The sequence below is a fragment of the Parasteatoda tepidariorum genome, chromosome 3 (assembly GCF_982258835.1).
Source record: "Parasteatoda tepidariorum strain Cologne lab strain chromosome 3, Ptep-v5.0, whole genome shotgun sequence".
Lineage (NCBI taxonomy): Eukaryota > Metazoa > Arthropoda > Arachnida > Araneae > Theridiidae > Parasteatoda > Parasteatoda tepidariorum.
Window position 1 is genome coordinate 65563642 of NC_141757.1, and position 18860 is coordinate 65582501.

Below are 18860 nucleotides of genomic sequence, written 5' to 3' on the forward strand. Positions count from 1 at the left end.
CATTCCTATTCAATAAATCATTGTTACAATGTCCTGTACCTACCATTAAAGTTTGTACCATGAATTCGGGACCACCCTGTATATATATATATATATATATAGTTTAAAATCAAATCATCGCATAGCTTCAAGTTTAAGACACTTAAACTATGGCTTTTTTTATTTTGCTTGGCGACAGAACTTCGAAAAATGGCGTTAAAGAAGACAAACAGAGAAGTAATTTTATTAAGCAAATCATATAAATGTCCCTTTGGAGCAAAGAGGTTTTTTGAAGAATCTGTTATGTTTCTTTGAAGCAACGGTAAGTTAACAGGAATTATATATTGTTGTATGTAAAAATGGTAGTGTTTAATAAATAAAATTTATAAATTTAAATCGTAACCTGTATTCTTCCGGGAATGCCGGTACTGTCCATTCGACTTGCGACATTCACAGTATCTCCCCAGATGTCGTATTGAGGCTTTACTGTTCCAACTACTCCTGCCATCACGGGGCCAACTGAAATGCCTGAAATGTACATTTATTTGGTGATTAAATGTTAAATTGTGCTTAGAATTAAAAAAAATTAAAACTATTTTTCAAGTGGACTAAAAAGAAAGATGTAATTTTGTAACCATTCAAACAAGAAATTAAAGGGAGTTTATTGCGCTTCAAATTTTTTGTTTTAAGTGCGACTAAAATAAATTTATATTCTCTTTTTTAGTCCATTTAAAAAGTAGCTTTAGAAAGAATTTTTTAATTATTTTTTAACTTAATTTATTGGCGATAAAATGGATAAATTTTGCTAGTAATAACTGATTGAAATTTATATTGTCAACCTGATCCTGCCACAGAGCTCCAGTCGAAGAGCTAGTCTGGAAGTAATAAAAATTTCGATTGCAATTTCAATCACATCGATTCAATTCTAATCACAAACTGTCATAAAGACGTGCTAATTGAAGCGTGGTGATAAAATAATAATCTAAAAGTTATTTACATTACAAATTTCTTCGCTTTTTTTTTTTCTTTTTTTGCAAAATAAAATCAGGATCCTTGTCCTTTTTGTTTCTAAAATATATTGACATAAACGGTATTAAAATATTACATTCTAGATATTGATTGATATCTTAATTACTGAGGTTATTTGGCCCATATTGCTCTAATTACTTGTTTTAATCTCGATATGAAAAATTAAGGCTGAAAAATTCGATTAAAAATATCACATTAATGAATGCTGCTTAAAAAGTTATAATTGTGTATTTTCTGTTACAGTGGCGAATTCCTCAGAAATGCAAGCACAATCGTACACATTCGATTTTTCTAAAAAAGTTATTTTCGGCAAATTCATCAAATTAAATTGTTTCTCACCTGCTCTGAGTTGAAAATCTTGCATTGCATCTTTATTAAGTTCATGTAATGCATGCATCATGGCTGCGGCAAATTTAGACAATGTTGCAACATTACCGGTTGGATTTTCTTCTGAAACTAAAGAACCCTGAAATTATTAAGAAAACTTTGCTGTAAATAGAATTTTTTTTTCAATGCATTGCGTTTTCTCACATATCGGCATAAACAACTCAATAGTTGGCCTATTAAAGCATTGAATTGCTGATCATCGGCTCACACAACCCTGATTTATTATCTAATGTTTTCGATGTATTTTACTTTCGATGCCAGAAAAAGTGGCTTGATGCGCTCTAAATGTCCGGGTTATTGATACCTTAATTGGAATAAGTAAGTGATATGAAAATTAGATCAAGCATATGTATATCAAGTGTATCGCTCATCCTGGAGAGCATTAAAAATCATCATATCCGGTCATTCAATCATTAACATAGCAATAAAAATCATCATATCCGGTGGTATGACAGCTCTGTGTGAGCCAGGGCCCACCCAGAGCTGTCAGATGCCTTTTCCAGATATCTCTCCGTTTGACAACTGTCCTCCAACATTTTGTTTTTTGAATATCCATGTCTTTTTCAAGACAGTTAATCCATTTTATAGAGCCATTTACTCCAATAAGTTTTGTCCTCATTTATTATTCTGGATTTACCAATTAAACCAATATAAAAATGCTATGCAAGGCGTAAAATAAAATATGAACACCTTGAATAACTTTGGTTTAATGGTCGGTTAATTATTTTTTTGCATGGAATTATCTTGAATAAACGAATTTTATTACAATTGCGTGTAAAAGTATTTTGATTCGCTGAAAAAGTTTTCGAGACACAGCGAAATACGCGAAGACAGTGAGTAAAATGCAAGCAAAGTAAATGGTCACCCTCCAGACCAAACTACAGTCTATCTATGGAAAGAACTCCCGTTGCCTTTTGTCTGGAGCAGTGACTGTGACTATGGTTACAAGGTTTAACTGTTTCATGTAGAGGAGTTGGGTCAATATTTAAGACAAGGCTCGGGGAGCGAGAGAATGGGGGAGAGAGAAGCCACACTCTTTAAAACGCACTATTTCTTGTTCACACAGCAGCCTTAGTCTTTGTTTCAAGGGGAGTCCTTTCTATAGACAAACTTTACTGGGACCGTATTTTTCAGATTACGACTGCCTCTTCATATTTTGAGATTCAAAAATCCGAATGCATCCAAACATAAGATCATAAGTTGTTCAGAATGTTAACTTTTTTATTTCGCTCATTATGCACTGGGAGAATCACGTGTACTTATTTTTAAAAGAAGAACTTAAATTTTAATAATCTCGGAAATATTTTTTAAAGTCTCGGAAGTTGGCAATAAACTTTTTTTAATTTAGTATATTTATTTATTTATTTTTTTAGTGCATTCGTTTTGAAAATCATGGTGCCGGTAATGAATAACAAAGATAAAAAAGAAAACGAAAAAACTGCTTAGTTTTAACGTCAAAATTATTAACCTTTTATTAATTATTAACCTATTTATTAATTATTGTTTTTATCAAATGTTAGGGAATTATATAAAATTATACATTTTGTAATACAAAATTGATCAAGAAAGCTATTGTAAATTGTAAGGCTATATAACAATCTCAAAGTAATCAATTCATTAAGTATATGACTTTTACTTACTTACACTACCATTTATTTTGTAATTTTCCAGTGAAACTTCTTATTTATATTTACTTTATTAATTCAATTCTGTTCATGAAAATTAATTTTTTAACTAATAAATTAAATATCTGACTCGTCAGTGATAGATCAAAATATTTTCACTTTAATAACGGGCTAGTTGTCCAACTTATGCTTTCGTTTAGATTGAGAATCTTTAGGCGAAGTTATTTTAATTCATTCGAAAGCTTCATATCGATTTTCATCTGTGTTCGTTGCAAATTTCGGATAACATCATATACTTTTTCATTTATCATCTGCTTAGTAAGGTTAAGCGTGAAGACAATCGCAACCACTGTACATGGAAGACAAATGGTGTTGAAAAAGAATTGATTTTAATTTCTAGTGGGCGTTTTACTGAACTTTCACCAATATTCTACTAACAGTTCGATTAAGGATTTCATTCACTGTTAGAGTAATTAATATTGGGGCAAAAAAAAGCAATTTTTCGATTATGAGAATATAGAAGTGATTATCTTAATTTTTTATTTATTTATTTATTACTCCTTTTTTTCTTTTTTTTTCCTTTTTTTTTTTTTTTTTTTTTTTTTTTTTTTTTTTGTAAAATTTCACTTTTGTAGAATTTGATACTTAACACTAGATTGCTAAGGAAGTCATTTTGACTGCTCTCAATTTCAATTAGAAAAACAATGATGTATATAATGACACAATTTCTTAGAATTTTGTGACTTTTTGTACAACATATAATTTTTTTTATTGTTAATATTTACAAATAACTTGTTATATAACTATAAATAATATAAAAAATGTTAAAAATTAATTTTAAACGAATTTATTCACGCATTCACAATGCAGTCATTTTGACTGCTTTTGGGCAATATAGGTATATACTAATTTTCCGTCTTTCTAGTGTTAAGAAAGAGAAACTAAGAATAATAAAAATCACAGTTATCTTTATTTATATTATAATAATAATGTATACTCAATTGATATTTTTTTAAATTAAAGCATTTACTAAAAGTGTAATTAATACAGATGCGAAAAAAATAAATCGTTGCTAATAGTAGTTTTTTGATCTTGAGGATTATAGAGAAGAGTGATTGTCTGAAGGTTTTTATAAAATTCCATTTGTGTCGAGTTATTTAGAAGAAAAAGCCTTAAAAAAATCGAAGATTTCTTTGTTCCTTTATTTTATAAAAAAATTTATTGGTCTAATTTGTTATGATTTATGTATTTTCGTAAATTGTTTATGGAATATATAATTATTATTTTTAAATTATGAAAAAAAAGTTTCCCAGATTACTTTCTTATTTGCAAAAACTAATATCTAGTCCTCTGGAATAATAAGAAATTGAATTTTCATTATAATTTAGACTAATAATATATGGCATATTAAAGATCAAATTTTGACTATGTTTTACCTGTACCATTAAGGTTACAAACAAAATTAATAATTTCCAGGAAATTAATTATAGTTATAAATTTATAATGATTTAAATACTAAATTCAGTAACAGAAACAGAATCTTTTTTAATGTTATTTTGGCTTTTTACAAACCCAAAATAAATGAATGACTCGATTTAACAATAAAATATTTCGCATTTAAAATGTAAAATCATTTTTTGATGGTTTATTGTCTTAGTAAAATCACGAAATCGATAAAGAAAATTTACAATTTTATCTGAGCATCTTTTTATCACTTTCCTTCAGCTGAGTCTTGTATCAATATATATAAGCTGACAGTTGTTTTAGTAGCTGTTGGTAATTTTTTTCTAGAAATGTGAAGGAAATTCCAAACTTTTTTTTTTAATCATAATTCGCAAAATGCAGATTATTATTTAAATTTATTTTTCTTGTTAAGTCATCTTTATATTAAATACCTATATATCTTTAACTCCTTTTATTTTCTTCATTTTTTTTAAACTTCTCTTAAACTTGATATATTAAACAAAGAGTTTTAGAGTACTTTGGCCTGTTTTCCGTTTTCAAAATTGTTCGTTTATCTCATTTCTTTAGATTTAGAGTATCATTTTTGATGACATAAGTTAAATAACAAAAGCGTAAATATTTTGATGTATACTAATTATTTTACATTCGCAAATAATTTAAAAACGTAAAAAATACTTCAACTGTTTCAAAACGTCAATGTGGAATAGTCAAAAAAGTTCCATGATGGCCACTTTCAGCCTCCGCTCAATTTCATTTGAAACAGAGTGGGGGGAAAATGACAAAGTTGACTCACAATTGCTAGTCTACCTAAATAGAAACAATGCTCTGGTAGCTCTTTAAATAGGTCTTACAAATAGGTATTTAGTTTGATAATCCATTTTCAATTCAACCAATTCATCTTGCAAAGCATTATGCAAACAAACTAATTCTAACTCTTCACTATACGATACATGGGAATATTCTTAAAATTTATTTTTTAAAGATTTGTAATTTAATTCACCTTTTCTCTCCGAATTGGGTGATCAATAAAACCTGATAATATTAACCTATTATGTAAAAGCATTAATATCCATTAATAATCGAGTTACCATCATCGGACATAATATTTTATATGTTAAAATTAATTACTAGGAAATTTTTTGTAATTTTAGAAATTCGAAAAATTTGTTACATTTAAACATGATGAAAAATGTCAAAAAAAAATTTAAAAAAACTATCAAAATCTAAAATAATCTGGGTTCTAAGGAAAACTCTTTTAACAGTTTGCTAATTATCATTTTGAAATTATTTAATATTTTACCATTTAAATTTAAAGGTTTTTTTTTTCTTTTAAGTGACACAACCTAGTTTTGATGCATATCATTTTTTTAAAATATTCTTTTTAAAAAAATTGATTTTTTTACTCACTAACATTAACATAACTAACCCCATAACATGGAATTGGAATAGATAAATGATGAAATTGACAACTTATATTAAACCAATTGATAGAATTAATATTTAATATATTAATATGACCATATATAATTAATATTTTAAATTTCAAAAAACTTAAAATTAATTAAATCATTAGTTTTTCCTAAATTATCGAATATACAAAAGCATTGAATTTATTAAGTTTTTAATTTTTTTTCATCATTAAAAACTAAAATGTAAAAATTTGCAAAGAAATTAAATTCTTTACAAAATTAATTTAATATGGTAAATAAATATTCTAATGTGAGAAATGTTAAGAATTAAAACACAATTTTACCATAAGAAGCTTAATATTGGAATGTTCAAGGCAAGGCAGACCCTAACACAAACAGTCTTGTGTCCACAGCCCTTTTGAGTCATTTGTGATTTTCCACGATCACTATCGGCTAACCCCTTCATGATCTCATTATTTTTGCTTGTATTTTTATATTCAAGAAAATTATATTTAAAAAAAATTTAGTACAATATATATATTGGTTTTTAGAATTTTTTTAGCTCGAGATTTAAAATTCCATATGTACTGCATATGTCCATGTAACTCCGACTCCATAATGTATACACACAAAACTCATACCACGTGTATTCACAAAAAGTGTAGGTAGCTGAGCTAAGAGAGTAAGAAATACTTATCAGAAATACATATATTTTGTTAGCGCTGACATCTAGTTTAAAATAAACTATGTTCAGTTACATTAAAAATAGTCCATCTAATAGTGCAGCCATCTAGTGTGCAAAATGATAATTAAAAAAATTTTCGCATAAAAGAGGTGGATATATTTAAATCTTTCTGGTGCATAATTTTTGAACGTTCTAGCCCGGAAATATTACGGGCACGAGAAATATGAAGAAAAAAACCTCGTGATTTTGACGGGAGCGAGAGGGAAGGAGTTAATTATCAGTATTATTATTAAAAACGATGAATACAATTAGTCTAAAGTGGCAATTAAAAGAGCAAATCAAGAAATGGCTTTTCGATCATCAAAGCCTTGTCTTTTTAATTTGCTATTTAACAATCAAGTGTACTGTCTAGCAATTTCAAAGGAAAGCGTAACAAAATTTTTCTAAACAGCCAAATTTACTGAGTAAAATAGAGTAAGAGAAATGAATTCTTTTCGTGAAAGTCTTTAATTTTATTTTTGTCTCCTGTGTAATAAACAACTGTCGTATTTCCTTAGTTTAATACACCACCATAAGCAACACAACACCGCACCTATGTCTTAATTTGTTGCAATGACTTCATTTCTCTCTTTTATTTCATTTATTTATTGGGAATGAAATATTAATTTCTTACTTTTTCTTGTGTTTGTAACCCACATGCTGCCATGTAAGTGCTGCCTATAGTTTTTATTTTTTCCACGGCTTGAAACTCTCTTTGACGAAGAAGCTGAAAAGAAAATTTTCCAAACATTATTTATTCCATTTGCTAGAATTAATTTTTAAAAAAATGGATTTTTCCAACAACAAATTATTTTTATAATTAAAAAGGGTAAAGCTCGTTTGGTTATGTATATTTTTAATTTTATCTCTATAATAACAAAGATAAAATTATATTATTTTTAACACTTTCGTTACCAGCGTTGTATTAAGGTGGTATCCATATAACGCCCCCGTTTTTACGAGAGTCGTCTTTAGCCGGAATCCTTGCGATGCCTCTTTGTGTACGAGCAGCGTATTGATTTACTTGTGAATGTACTTGTGTGTACGAGCACCGTATTGACTTACTTGTGAATGTACTTGTGTGTACGAGCACCGTATAGACTTAAGGCGACTTACTTGTAAAAACTTATATACCACAATATTCTTGTTACTAATATGCGTTTTTGTAATTAAATATAATTTTCTCCGGACTTGCCTCCGTTTGATTATCACCAATTCACTGCCATAAAGAAGTTGTTTGGAGCTCATGAAGAACTTCACGGAAAATGAGGAATTTCAAACCACTATGAAAAGTTAGTTGAGATCGCAGGGGACTGAGTTTCCGCTGATAAAATTGGTGACTTAGTAAAACGCTATGAATTTACATATATTGAAAAATACAGTTCTGCTGTATCATTTAGATGTAAATAAAAATAAATAAAAAATTTAATTCCATGTGCGCTTTCTAGTTACAGCGAAAAGAAGTTTGTCTTCGTATAATAAAAAACATATGTTGACTTCATAGATATAAAAAGAACGTTCTTATATTTACTTTATCAAAGTCACATATTATTTCATTCAGGAGCTGAATGCATCGTAGTCCTTCTTCATTCTGCTTATCTTCATAATAGAAATCTGCAAAACTTGGAATAGATGCAAAGAGAACAGCAACGGCGCAACGTTCTTCATGGAATGATCCCACCTGGAATATGCATTCATATTTTTCGCATACATTTATTTATGAAAAACATTCACCTATTATAATGGAACAACTCAATTTGCATCAAATGTTTTTAAAGGGTAATTTAAAAAAATTCTCTCTTAACATAGAAAATCAAATTATGAAAAAAAGTGAAATAGAATTATTTAAGAATTCATTTGCAATGCAAACTTTTTGCCTTACAAAACGCACACTAAACTCTACTGGTTATATAATTAGAAATTTCTCGGAAAAATGGTTAAATAAAAATTTATTTTATTTATAAATTTTTTTTTTACCATATTCAAGCAAAACAGTAAAATAACCATATATAAGATGGTATTCAAACTGTTAATTGTAAGAAAAACCGTTTATTAACTGATTTCACCTAATATGGTTGAGCAACCAGTATTTTATCCCAATAACTAGGCCCGACTAATAAAGCCACTTTGTTACTCCCAAATGGGAACATATTATAGCTCAGGAGGACTAATCTGCCAATACCGACAAAACGAGGATTCGAGTCCCAGTGTTGACACCGCAATATTTCCTCCATTCCCTTCTTATGAATAGTTTCCAGTATCCTTTCCTCCTCAATTTGTGACTGCGGACTATTAGAATACAATTTCTTATGTTAATGTCAATGAAAATTCTATCGCGCTCTAAAGTTGCTAAGCTCTTTCAAAAGTAGAGTTAAATTTCTTTTCCATGTTTTTAAAGTCATGGTAGTTGTAATTGGTTAAAAAAACAGTATAGTTTTGCATTCATAGTGTTTTGATCAATCTAGATGTCAGTTTCAAAACCATAAAGGTTAAAAATGTTCTTTACTGTAAACTTCACGGTTAATTGAATGGACAGATTGCTACCGGTTATTTTACCATAACTTTAGAATGAAAATTCTTACAAAGTAATTCCATGCTTTTCTCACACTACAAAGCATAAAAATTTAAATCGTACGTAACTAATATTTAAATTGAAGAATCTAGCCATAACTAACTATTTTTATATAGACTACCCGTCTGTTTGTTATCTTAATAATTAATTTTTAGTCTGTTTCGATAATATATACATATATATCTTAATTTAAAAAAAAGTTTTGGGAAACTTTTTATCGATTTTGCTAGCAAACTTGTACGACGAATGAACTTCAATTCAATCGATTGTGTTTTACAACTCCCTGGCACTTCGTTAAACAATCATTAACATACATTTCATCGGAATTCGATTTTTAAATATTTAGATGTGGTTAAAACTGGTCAGCACGCATTTTTATTTGTTAAAATTACCGTTAAATCTTATGTGCGATCAAATGAATATTGGAATTATTATTTTTAGCACTCATAGCAACGAGATAGGGAAAAACAAGAAACAACGCATACTATCTTTGAATAATTTAGTTTTACCTGTTGTAAATAGTTATTATTTAGAATTTAAATTTGAACATAAACAACGTATTTTTGACTACTAATGATCACACATTTTCAAAGTACTCCTGAAACTATTATTGTTTATAGAATAAGTTTATGATATAAAAAAAGCAATGCATTTGCATTTTTATATTCCTTTCATTCCTTCATTTCCCTCATTTTCCATTCCTTTTTTTTTTTTTTTTTTTTTTTTTTTTTTTGACAAGTTCGGATTTTTGGTCTTCAAAATATGAATAACGCAATCTGGAAAATATGGTTAAGTCCGGAAAGCGGTGTAAAATTTGAGCCCCCTTGTTAGAATTATTTGTGTGTGTCTGTGTCACTATTGAAACTATTTAAACATTATCTTGGAACTATTTAAACTTAACATAAGAATTTTGCACGCAATTATGAAACTTACTTAACCAAAAGAAGCGAATTTTATGATAAATAAATAAATAAATTTGTAGAAATTATTATTAATTATTTAAGAAACGGCTTCAATTTAAATTATACTATTTTAAGAGACAAAGTCCAAAGTTAAAACGGAATCGTTCTATAAATTCCTTAAATACAGAAATGTGAACTCACGATTATTTTATAGTTTTTTGCTCACAAACTAATTGATCGATTCCGTTCAAATTTCTTGAATTGTTTCATTAAAAATTACATAGTTTAAAATTATTCTGAAATTTATATACCTGACAGTTAAAAAAAATTTTTAAATTTTTCTTTATTAAATTAAGTGTTAATAAATAATAAAGTTTTGCATGGAACTAACTTAGGGTAAACAAGTTACATTATTGCATGTAAAATTGTTCTCCGTCGTATAAATAATTTCAAAGATTTGGCTAATTACTTGTAAAATGAAATAAGGGGTTCTAACATTACATTGATCTTCTGACTTAACTATTGGAACCATATTTTAAGGGTTATTAAAATTGTATCTTAATAAGAGATAGGCTATTTAAGGCTATTTAAGTATTTCCTTTTTTATTTTGCAGTTGTATAAAAATATAAATTTATCCAATATATTATGGATCTAACATATTTCAGAACAAAATAAAATTGAAAACATGCAGTATTTAAGACGTATACTCTATAATAATCTATTCAATCTAATAATTTTATACAAAATTTAATAAAATGAAGTAGATAAAAGACTTAGTGGATAAATCACTCTTTTCATTTCTGTACAGCTTTTGTTCTGTATATAGGTACTTCTGTTTATTGAATGTTTTTATAACTTTTAGTACTATTATTGAAATTTTATAACTTGAACTTTTCAGAATTTCAATAATAGACAGAACTTATTCTTAAGTCAAATGTTATGCTTCGATAACAAGAGTCAAAAGGTATTACTTCCAAAAATAAATTCTTTGAGAGACGATATATCACCACGTTAAGTTCTTTTTATCATTAACTTCTATTAAGGTCAAATCTAATCACATTTACTTCTTTGCAGATCATAAAAATACAATCAATCACTCAAACATATAAATAAAATAAGTTAAACGATTGCTAACAGTGCAAGGTCAATTTTTTTATAACCCTTTAACGACTTCATCTTAAAATTTACTGAAATTTAAATTTAAACAAGTAAAAATACATAGATGTAATATTTTCAAGGTGCTAAAAAATCATAAAATTAGAAGAAGTTTTGAATATAATATTTAATCATTTAATGATCTTTTTTTCTTCCTTTTTTTTGATATCCAAAGCACGAAAAATAAAAGAGACTGGGCCTGAAACCAGGATGTTCGAAAATTAAATCTACGATAGATTTTATAGGAAATAAAAAATAAATAAAAAAAATGCAAAATTACTTATTCGCTCTATTATCCCAAAATGTGAAAGATTATAGTCCTTCCTGTTTTTCCTTAAATCAAAAGTACATTAAAATTACGTTTCAAGTTTCTGATAACGTATACAAAACTTTTCATTAAAAAAAAACACATTCACGATATGCCTTTTTTAAAAATTAAACAATAACCGAAGTTTTAAAATAAAAAATTTCATAAATTGTGGATTTTTAAAATATATATTTTGCTTTGTTTATATTGATACAATATTAGAAAGCATTCCTTTTCACGGATATAATCGTGTGAGCTGATGAAGAGATAATATCTTTTCTTTATTTTGTTTTCCGGATTTATAATTTTTTTTTACATAATTAAAAAATGCATATATATATATATATATATATATATATATATATATATATATATATATATATATATATATATATATATATATATATATATATATATATATATATATACATATATATATATATATATATATATATATATATATATATTACTTCCCAAATACTTTGATTTACCTCCACTCGCTGACCATGACTTTCTAACTGCATGGTGAGATAAAAACGGGCAACGTGTGGAGGTAGAATGTTAAACAACAAAATACGATTCAACATTTCCATTGTTTTGACTTCCTCTTGCTCTGCCCTTAGCTTGACCTTCTCCAAAAAATCCAACCGACAAACATATTCTATCTGAAAAATGTATATTAAAAAATTAACCCAAACAATGTAGAGATACAAAATTTCATATTTACAAATGTATTTTGCCAGCGAGAGTCCAGCAGTTGTTTTTACATAAGTTTCAATATTGAAACAAATCCAGTTAATACAGGAATTTTTCTTCAAACAGATTGATTTAATACCATAATTCAATTTTTTTAAACTTTTTATTTTATTTATTTATATTAAAATTTGATTTACTTCTTGTTGATCAACTCAAGAATCTCGAGTTGCAGCTATTAAACAGGAACGTAAAAATACGAAGAACAATTTGAATACTGAATTTTCTGCGATAATTGTAGCTATAGCCGTATTTAAGTCATCTCCGTTTGACACTTAAATGAGGTGGGAAAATTTTTCACTTTTGTAAATTTAGAACAACAACAAAATTCAGAAATTTTGATAAATTTAGCGACTTGTCATCATTTGTTGTCACATATATGCATATCCATTTGACAATAAATGATAAGAAAAATGTATTTTTCAGAAGTTTGTAAAATGAGATGTGATAATCTTGTATTTTTCTTTCTAATACTAAAACAGCTAAAAAAATTAAACACTTGGAGTGTTTTTTTTCTTTAGAATGAACATACTTTAAAATTGAATTATATTTAAATGAAAAACTGTTTTAAAAAGTAAAATATATATTAGTAAATGATAAAAGGCAAACCAGCGTTTTTTTTTTTTTTTCAAAAATAGTTTTTTCATCCAAAAAATAATTATATTTTTATTTAAGTTCATGTTGAGAGTGTATTTTACTTATTTATTTCATGTCAGTTAAACAGTTGATGCTCAGACCGATACAAAAAAAAAGTATTCAGAACGGCCATTGGTAAAATGCTATTTTGTACAACTTTTATTACAAAAATTGTGCATATACGCGATTAAAATATGTGTAATGTGTGTATATTGCACTAATTGGGTACATACGCAATGACATAAAATTTAAAATACATTCAGTGTTTTTTCTTCTGAATTACTTCCTTAAATTAGGCCCATTTTTAATAACTCACATCAGATTTCGCCTTTCAAAGGAATTTTTGGAAATCCTTGTATTTTCCATTTGATTATAATAATACCAAACAATTTAAAATTGAAGCATTTCACAAAGCAAAACATGTCATACTTGTCTGTCTAAGATATGAAGAATGAGAAGGACAAATGTTAAATAATAGCAATGACTTCGATCAGCCGGAAAGCCGAATTCTTCCCTATAAGAAATGAAAAATTCAATAAAGCATGTTTGAAATTGATATATATATATATATATATATATATATATATATATATATATATATAAATACAAGAAAACACGAAGAAAGTTAAGAAAAACAATAAGTTTCATTTATTGCTGTTTTGCGGATATAATCGTGTGGGCTGAAGAAAAGATTATATCTTTTTTTTTCCGGTTTTTTTAAATAAAATTTCATCCTTTTTCTTTTTTTTATTTCTTTTTTATTTTTTTATATATAAACTGTTTGTTGTTTTTTTACTCATTATTTCCCCCCTTTTTTTTATATATCTATAATTTTTCTTTGTTTTATTCTTCATTTTGAACTTATATATATATATATATATATGTATAATAAATAAATAAATACAAGAAAACACGAAGAAAGTTAAGAAAAACAATAAGTTTCATTCAGTTCTTTTATACTGTTTTTTCTTTTTCTTTTATTTTATTTTCTGTTTTTACATGTTATTTTTGCTTATTTCTACTTTTTGTGTTTTATTTTATTTGTTGTAATTTTTGTAAAAAAATTTTTTGAGTGCTCCTCACACTATTGTATTAATATATTTTGCTTTAGCTTTATTGATACAATATCAGAAAACACTCTGTTTTGCGGATATAGTCGTGTGGGCTAATGAGAAGATTATATCTTTTTTTCCGGTTTTTTTTAAATAAAATTTCATCCTTTTTTTTTTTTTTTTTAAACTGTTGTTTGTTATTTTTTTGCTTATTATTTCCCCCCTTTTTTTCATTTGTCCATTATTTTTCTTTGTTTTAGCTTCATTTTGAACTTATATATATATATATATATATATATATATATATATATATATATATATATATATATATATATATATATATATATATATATATATATATATATATATATATATATATATATATATATATATATATATAATAAATAAATACAAGAAAACACGCAGAAAGTTAAGAAAAACATATGTCTATAATTTTTCTTTGTTTTATCTTCATTTCTGACATCTGTGAATGATTGAGATTTTCATAATACAATAGTCTAGAGTCATTGTAATCAAAACCCGTAGTCTTTCAATGTGTTGAAGAAATGGAAAAAATAATATGGGTTGAACACTGGGATTCTATCTTCTGTTTAGCCGGTCATGGGATTAACAGATTAGACCTCACCACGATAGTATGTACCCAGCTGCACTGAACTTAGTGGTTTCATAGGGTGGGCCTGATTGTCACGGATAAAATTCTGGTTGAAAGTTTGAATTGTAACGCTTAGTTTGAATTGTATACAAATGTTTGCAGAATTTTCTATTAAACAATTGTAAATGACGGAAGTCTTAGTTGGAAAGAAAGTGATCTAATAGTTTTCAATAGATTATATTTCAACAAAATTGTATTTTTTAAATTTTTTTATTGCTTTTTGAACCTTTGTTTAACGTTTAGCATACTTATCGCTTGAAATCCTCACACGTAATATGTTCTGCCTTTAATAAAGTTTAAAAAAATAATAATTAAAAAATAAATCATGTTAAATTTATGCCAAATAAGTAATTTGTGTGGGTTTAATATTTAATATTTATTTAAAAAAAAAAAAAAAAAAAAACATAATTAGGTTTTCTCTTCCTTCCTCTCAAAATACAGAAGCCAATAATGAGTTAATACTAGGTTTACAAAATGCTGTAGATTCAGTTTTTGTATCGATAATTCACGCTTTCTAACGCGAAACTGTGAAGGTAAGACTAAAATTATTATTGAATTAGAAATTATGTTAATTAAAAAATAATCTTACCAATCACTTAGTTTTGCAGATGCTTGTTCGAAAATGTCTTCTTTGCCTTCGTCCATCCTATACCAAATAATTGATAAAGCTACTCCATTGAGAATGAGTTTCAAAAGGAAATGGATTCTTAAGAATACAGACGTTGTTGTCATGGCTAGAGCTGCACACAGTGTATAGAACTAAGTAATGATTAATAATGTTAATAATTGTAATAATATTTATTGCTGCATAGATCAAGAATAATTTCTACTTCTGTAGATTCCATAATTTTAAACTCTTCGAGTTAATTAGGAATATACGAACCCAAGGATATTCGCAGCCTAAATCCGAAGAAAACTTGACTGGTGTTGAGGATGAATTTCCTCGGTGAGCGGGATTAAAGAAACAATCACTCTGGAATCAGAAAGAATAATATTTATTTCAATTTAAAACATCTCTTAAGCTTTGTACATGAAAAATAAAGATATCTTGTGACAATTAGTTGATTTTTTTTCCATCAAAAATTGTTTTGTCACGTCACAATATAGGAAATCACAAGCAAACAAATGTTTTAAACATAACGTTTTAAACGTACTTTTATAAGTTGAATGCCCACAAGTTCGTACTAAATGGACGATGATCAGCATCATTCTAATTCATACCGTTTCCCCAAACCTCATACCGTTTTAAAGATAGGAGTTTTAATACTTTATTTTCATATCAGGTGGCGCTGTAATCGGTCGTCGCTTTATAGTACAAAGAGACACTTGGCTATAAAGAAACAGCATTTATATAACTATGTCTCTGTAGTTGCTCAAATGTTTAAAGAGGACTGATATGTATTTAAGTAAGCACCTTTAGTAATTCGGAAGTAAAAAGTATACACAATAAGGCTTATAAATTAATATTTGATCAAGAAAAATAAAACAAAAATGTTATAACACTCTAACAAATCATTATTGAGATCAAAGCAAAGAAGGGGTTAAAATCTTCAAATTCATTTATAACTGAAAAAAGATTTTTAATTGAGGACGGACCCATTCCAGTCTTGTAAGACAAACAAGCACGATATTGAGTATTTTTTATCCTACCTTTGACCAGAAATACATCGATAAGTATTTCACAATTGAGCATGATAACATGTTTTTTTTTATTCTTGTATGATTCAGAAATTAATTTAAGATTCCTTATGTTGCGAATTTTTTAATCAATATTTCATAAACATTCTTAATATCGATATGAAGGGTGGTTGCTTTGAAAAACCCAGTACGTTTCACCTTTCTTATAGCTTTGAAAAATACTTACTAGTCCTTGAAGAGAGCAAAACAGTACGACACTGGATACAACAAACCATATCGTCATTCGCAACACTGTAGATTTCCATACTGTTCGAGAAACTTTCAGAGCTGATGAGTTTAGTAATTGATCGTTTTCATCTTGCTGAAAACATTTAAAGATAGCTCTTAAACTTTCTTTAGATAAACTATTTTTATTGAGTTTAAAAACTTAATCATCATACCTTTAGATATATCCAAATGTATCCATACCAAGCAGGAACGCATGCACTTATAATAAGCACAAGAGCTGCCCCATAAGTAAGCCAAAACTCTAAGGTACTTTAAAATATGTAATTACGTACAAAAAAAATGTATTAAAGTCATTAGCTTAATAATACATAATATAATACATAATTATAATACATAAATATAATACATACTTAATTATAATACATACATCGTAATTTTATCTAGATTTTCGTACAGTGTTAGTATAAAGCAATTTTACAACAAAAGGTGAAATTATTTTATGTATTAAAAAGTGTATACTAAAAAGAATTGTGTTAGTTTACGCTTCCCAGGTTCAAAGATTTTCCTTAGGATTCTATTAAAATCTGTTAGGGAATGTGGGGAGCATAAAAAAAAAGTACGGCGATCTTAATACAGCTCTCCCGGCTTCTCACAAAACAGCAATGAATTAACTAGTGGTATCCCATTCATCGAATTCTATCACAGATCAAATTTCCGGTGGGGGAGTACTGTAGTGTATCTACCACTACAAAAATACAATTCCAATTCCCTTGTATATATCAACAATGTCAACCTTCATCTATGAAAATGTACCCCAACATAGAATCGAGTTAACATGTCTTATATACTAGAAAATTGGAATTGTATTTTTGTAGTCGTAGATGCACTACAGTGAACCTAAACAATTTTGTCCGGTAATCATTTTTTTTAAAATAACCCTTAAAATTGCAGATTTATTGTTATAACAAATATGGGGTGTTCACAATTGATATTCAGTATTTTCGCTTATTAAACAGGTTGATTTATTAAATACAATTTTGCATGCGTCATCACATGCAGCTGATAGTTAAGTTCAAAATCATTTTGCGAATCTCTTTAACGGTAATTTATTATAGCATAGTAATGTAATTTACATCAAACAATAATACAAATTATAAGTTAATAAGTTTAGAAACCGTTTATCTGAGATAAATGGTTAATAAATTAGATAATAAAGCCATTATCATAGAATTACGTTATAATAACGACATAAATCTTTAGTTTTAATCTCCTAAATTAGAAAGAAATTAAAATCAACAACTTAATAATACCAGAGTCGAGTAAGAAAAATAAATATTATATATCCAAATGGTATAGTGGATTTGATATTAAAATGTTCAGTACAACGTACAAAAAAATAATAATAATACAAATGTGTTAATTATCTCAGATGCTTTTAATGGATAATAAAACAAATCAGCAACTTTGTTAAATAAAACTGTGCTTTTATTTCCTATTATTAAGCATGCAAATCAATGAATTTCATTTGTAAGAGTTTCTTTCACCAAAATAAAAGAATTTTAACTGTTATAAGATTAAAAGTTTTCATATCTAAAACAGTAAACAATAGACCTTAAAGCAAATTTTTTTTGTTGAAAAAATCAGCTTATTACCATTGTTTCAGATCTGAAACACAGCATAACCAAGTAAATGACTATTTACAATAATAAGTAAAATCAGTCTTTACATCCATATGGCATGTTTGGTAATTAAAATAAACTTTTGATTCGTAATCAGTTTTATTTAGCTCTTCTAAGCCAACATTAAATATTTGTTAACGTTAAAATTTCTTTCTTCTTAATATTTAGACCCAGGATTTAAGACTTAACTGATCTAGGCCATAAATGTGAGTACACAAACGTATAATTTTATCTTTAGCATCTAGTCACTGTTGGTGCCCAAACTCTCGCCATTAAAAATTTTGATTATTTTTATAAGTCTTATGATATTTATTTTCGTTTAAAAGATAGCGATATGTAGTTGAATTTGAAATTTGTGTTTAAAAAAGACGTCAAATCATAATAATTATTATAAATGTTTAGCAGCAGAAAGTTTCAGCATTAGAAATTAATATTTTTAAACACCTTGAATCTGAAATGTTGTTTAAACAAATAAAAATAACCATATTTATGCTTAAAATTATAAAATAATAATTTTAAACATATTAATGTTTAAAATTACTTGCTACAGGAAAATATAATATTTATTTAATTTTGATGACTTTACTACAAAAGTTATAAAAAAATTTACGGTTATAACGCGTATTTGTTTCTAGCTCGCGTTTTTG

General features: G+C 27.0%; 1 protein-coding gene across 2 annotated transcripts in view; it reads right to left on the reverse strand.

Annotated features, from left to right (window-relative positions):
• Positions 1-18860, reverse strand: part of LOC107441979 (adenylate cyclase type 2) — a 62360-nt gene that overhangs the window by 3639 nt on the left and 39861 nt on the right. Inside the window, exons 16-25 of one of the 2 annotated variants that reach the window (XR_006225820.3) lie at positions 16747-16843; positions 16533-16667; positions 15552-15641; positions 15258-15427; positions 13373-13457; positions 12046-12219; positions 8149-8298; positions 7252-7344; positions 1348-1464; positions 383-507 (exon numbers count right to left, since the gene is read on the reverse strand). Coding sequence is in view for 1 of the 2 variants with exons in the window: in XM_043047931.3 (XP_042903865.2) it covers positions 383-507; positions 1348-1474; positions 7252-7344; positions 8149-8298; positions 12046-12219; positions 13373-13457; positions 15258-15427; positions 15552-15641; positions 16533-16667; positions 16747-16843 (1246 nt within the window). In the remaining variant the exon portion in view is untranslated. Of the gene's footprint in view, positions 1-382; positions 508-1347; positions 1475-7251; positions 7345-8148; positions 8299-12045; positions 12220-13372; positions 13458-15257; positions 15428-15551; positions 15642-16532; positions 16668-16746; positions 16844-18860 lie in introns of both variants that reach the window. The other variant, XM_043047931.3, reaches the window with a different exon arrangement.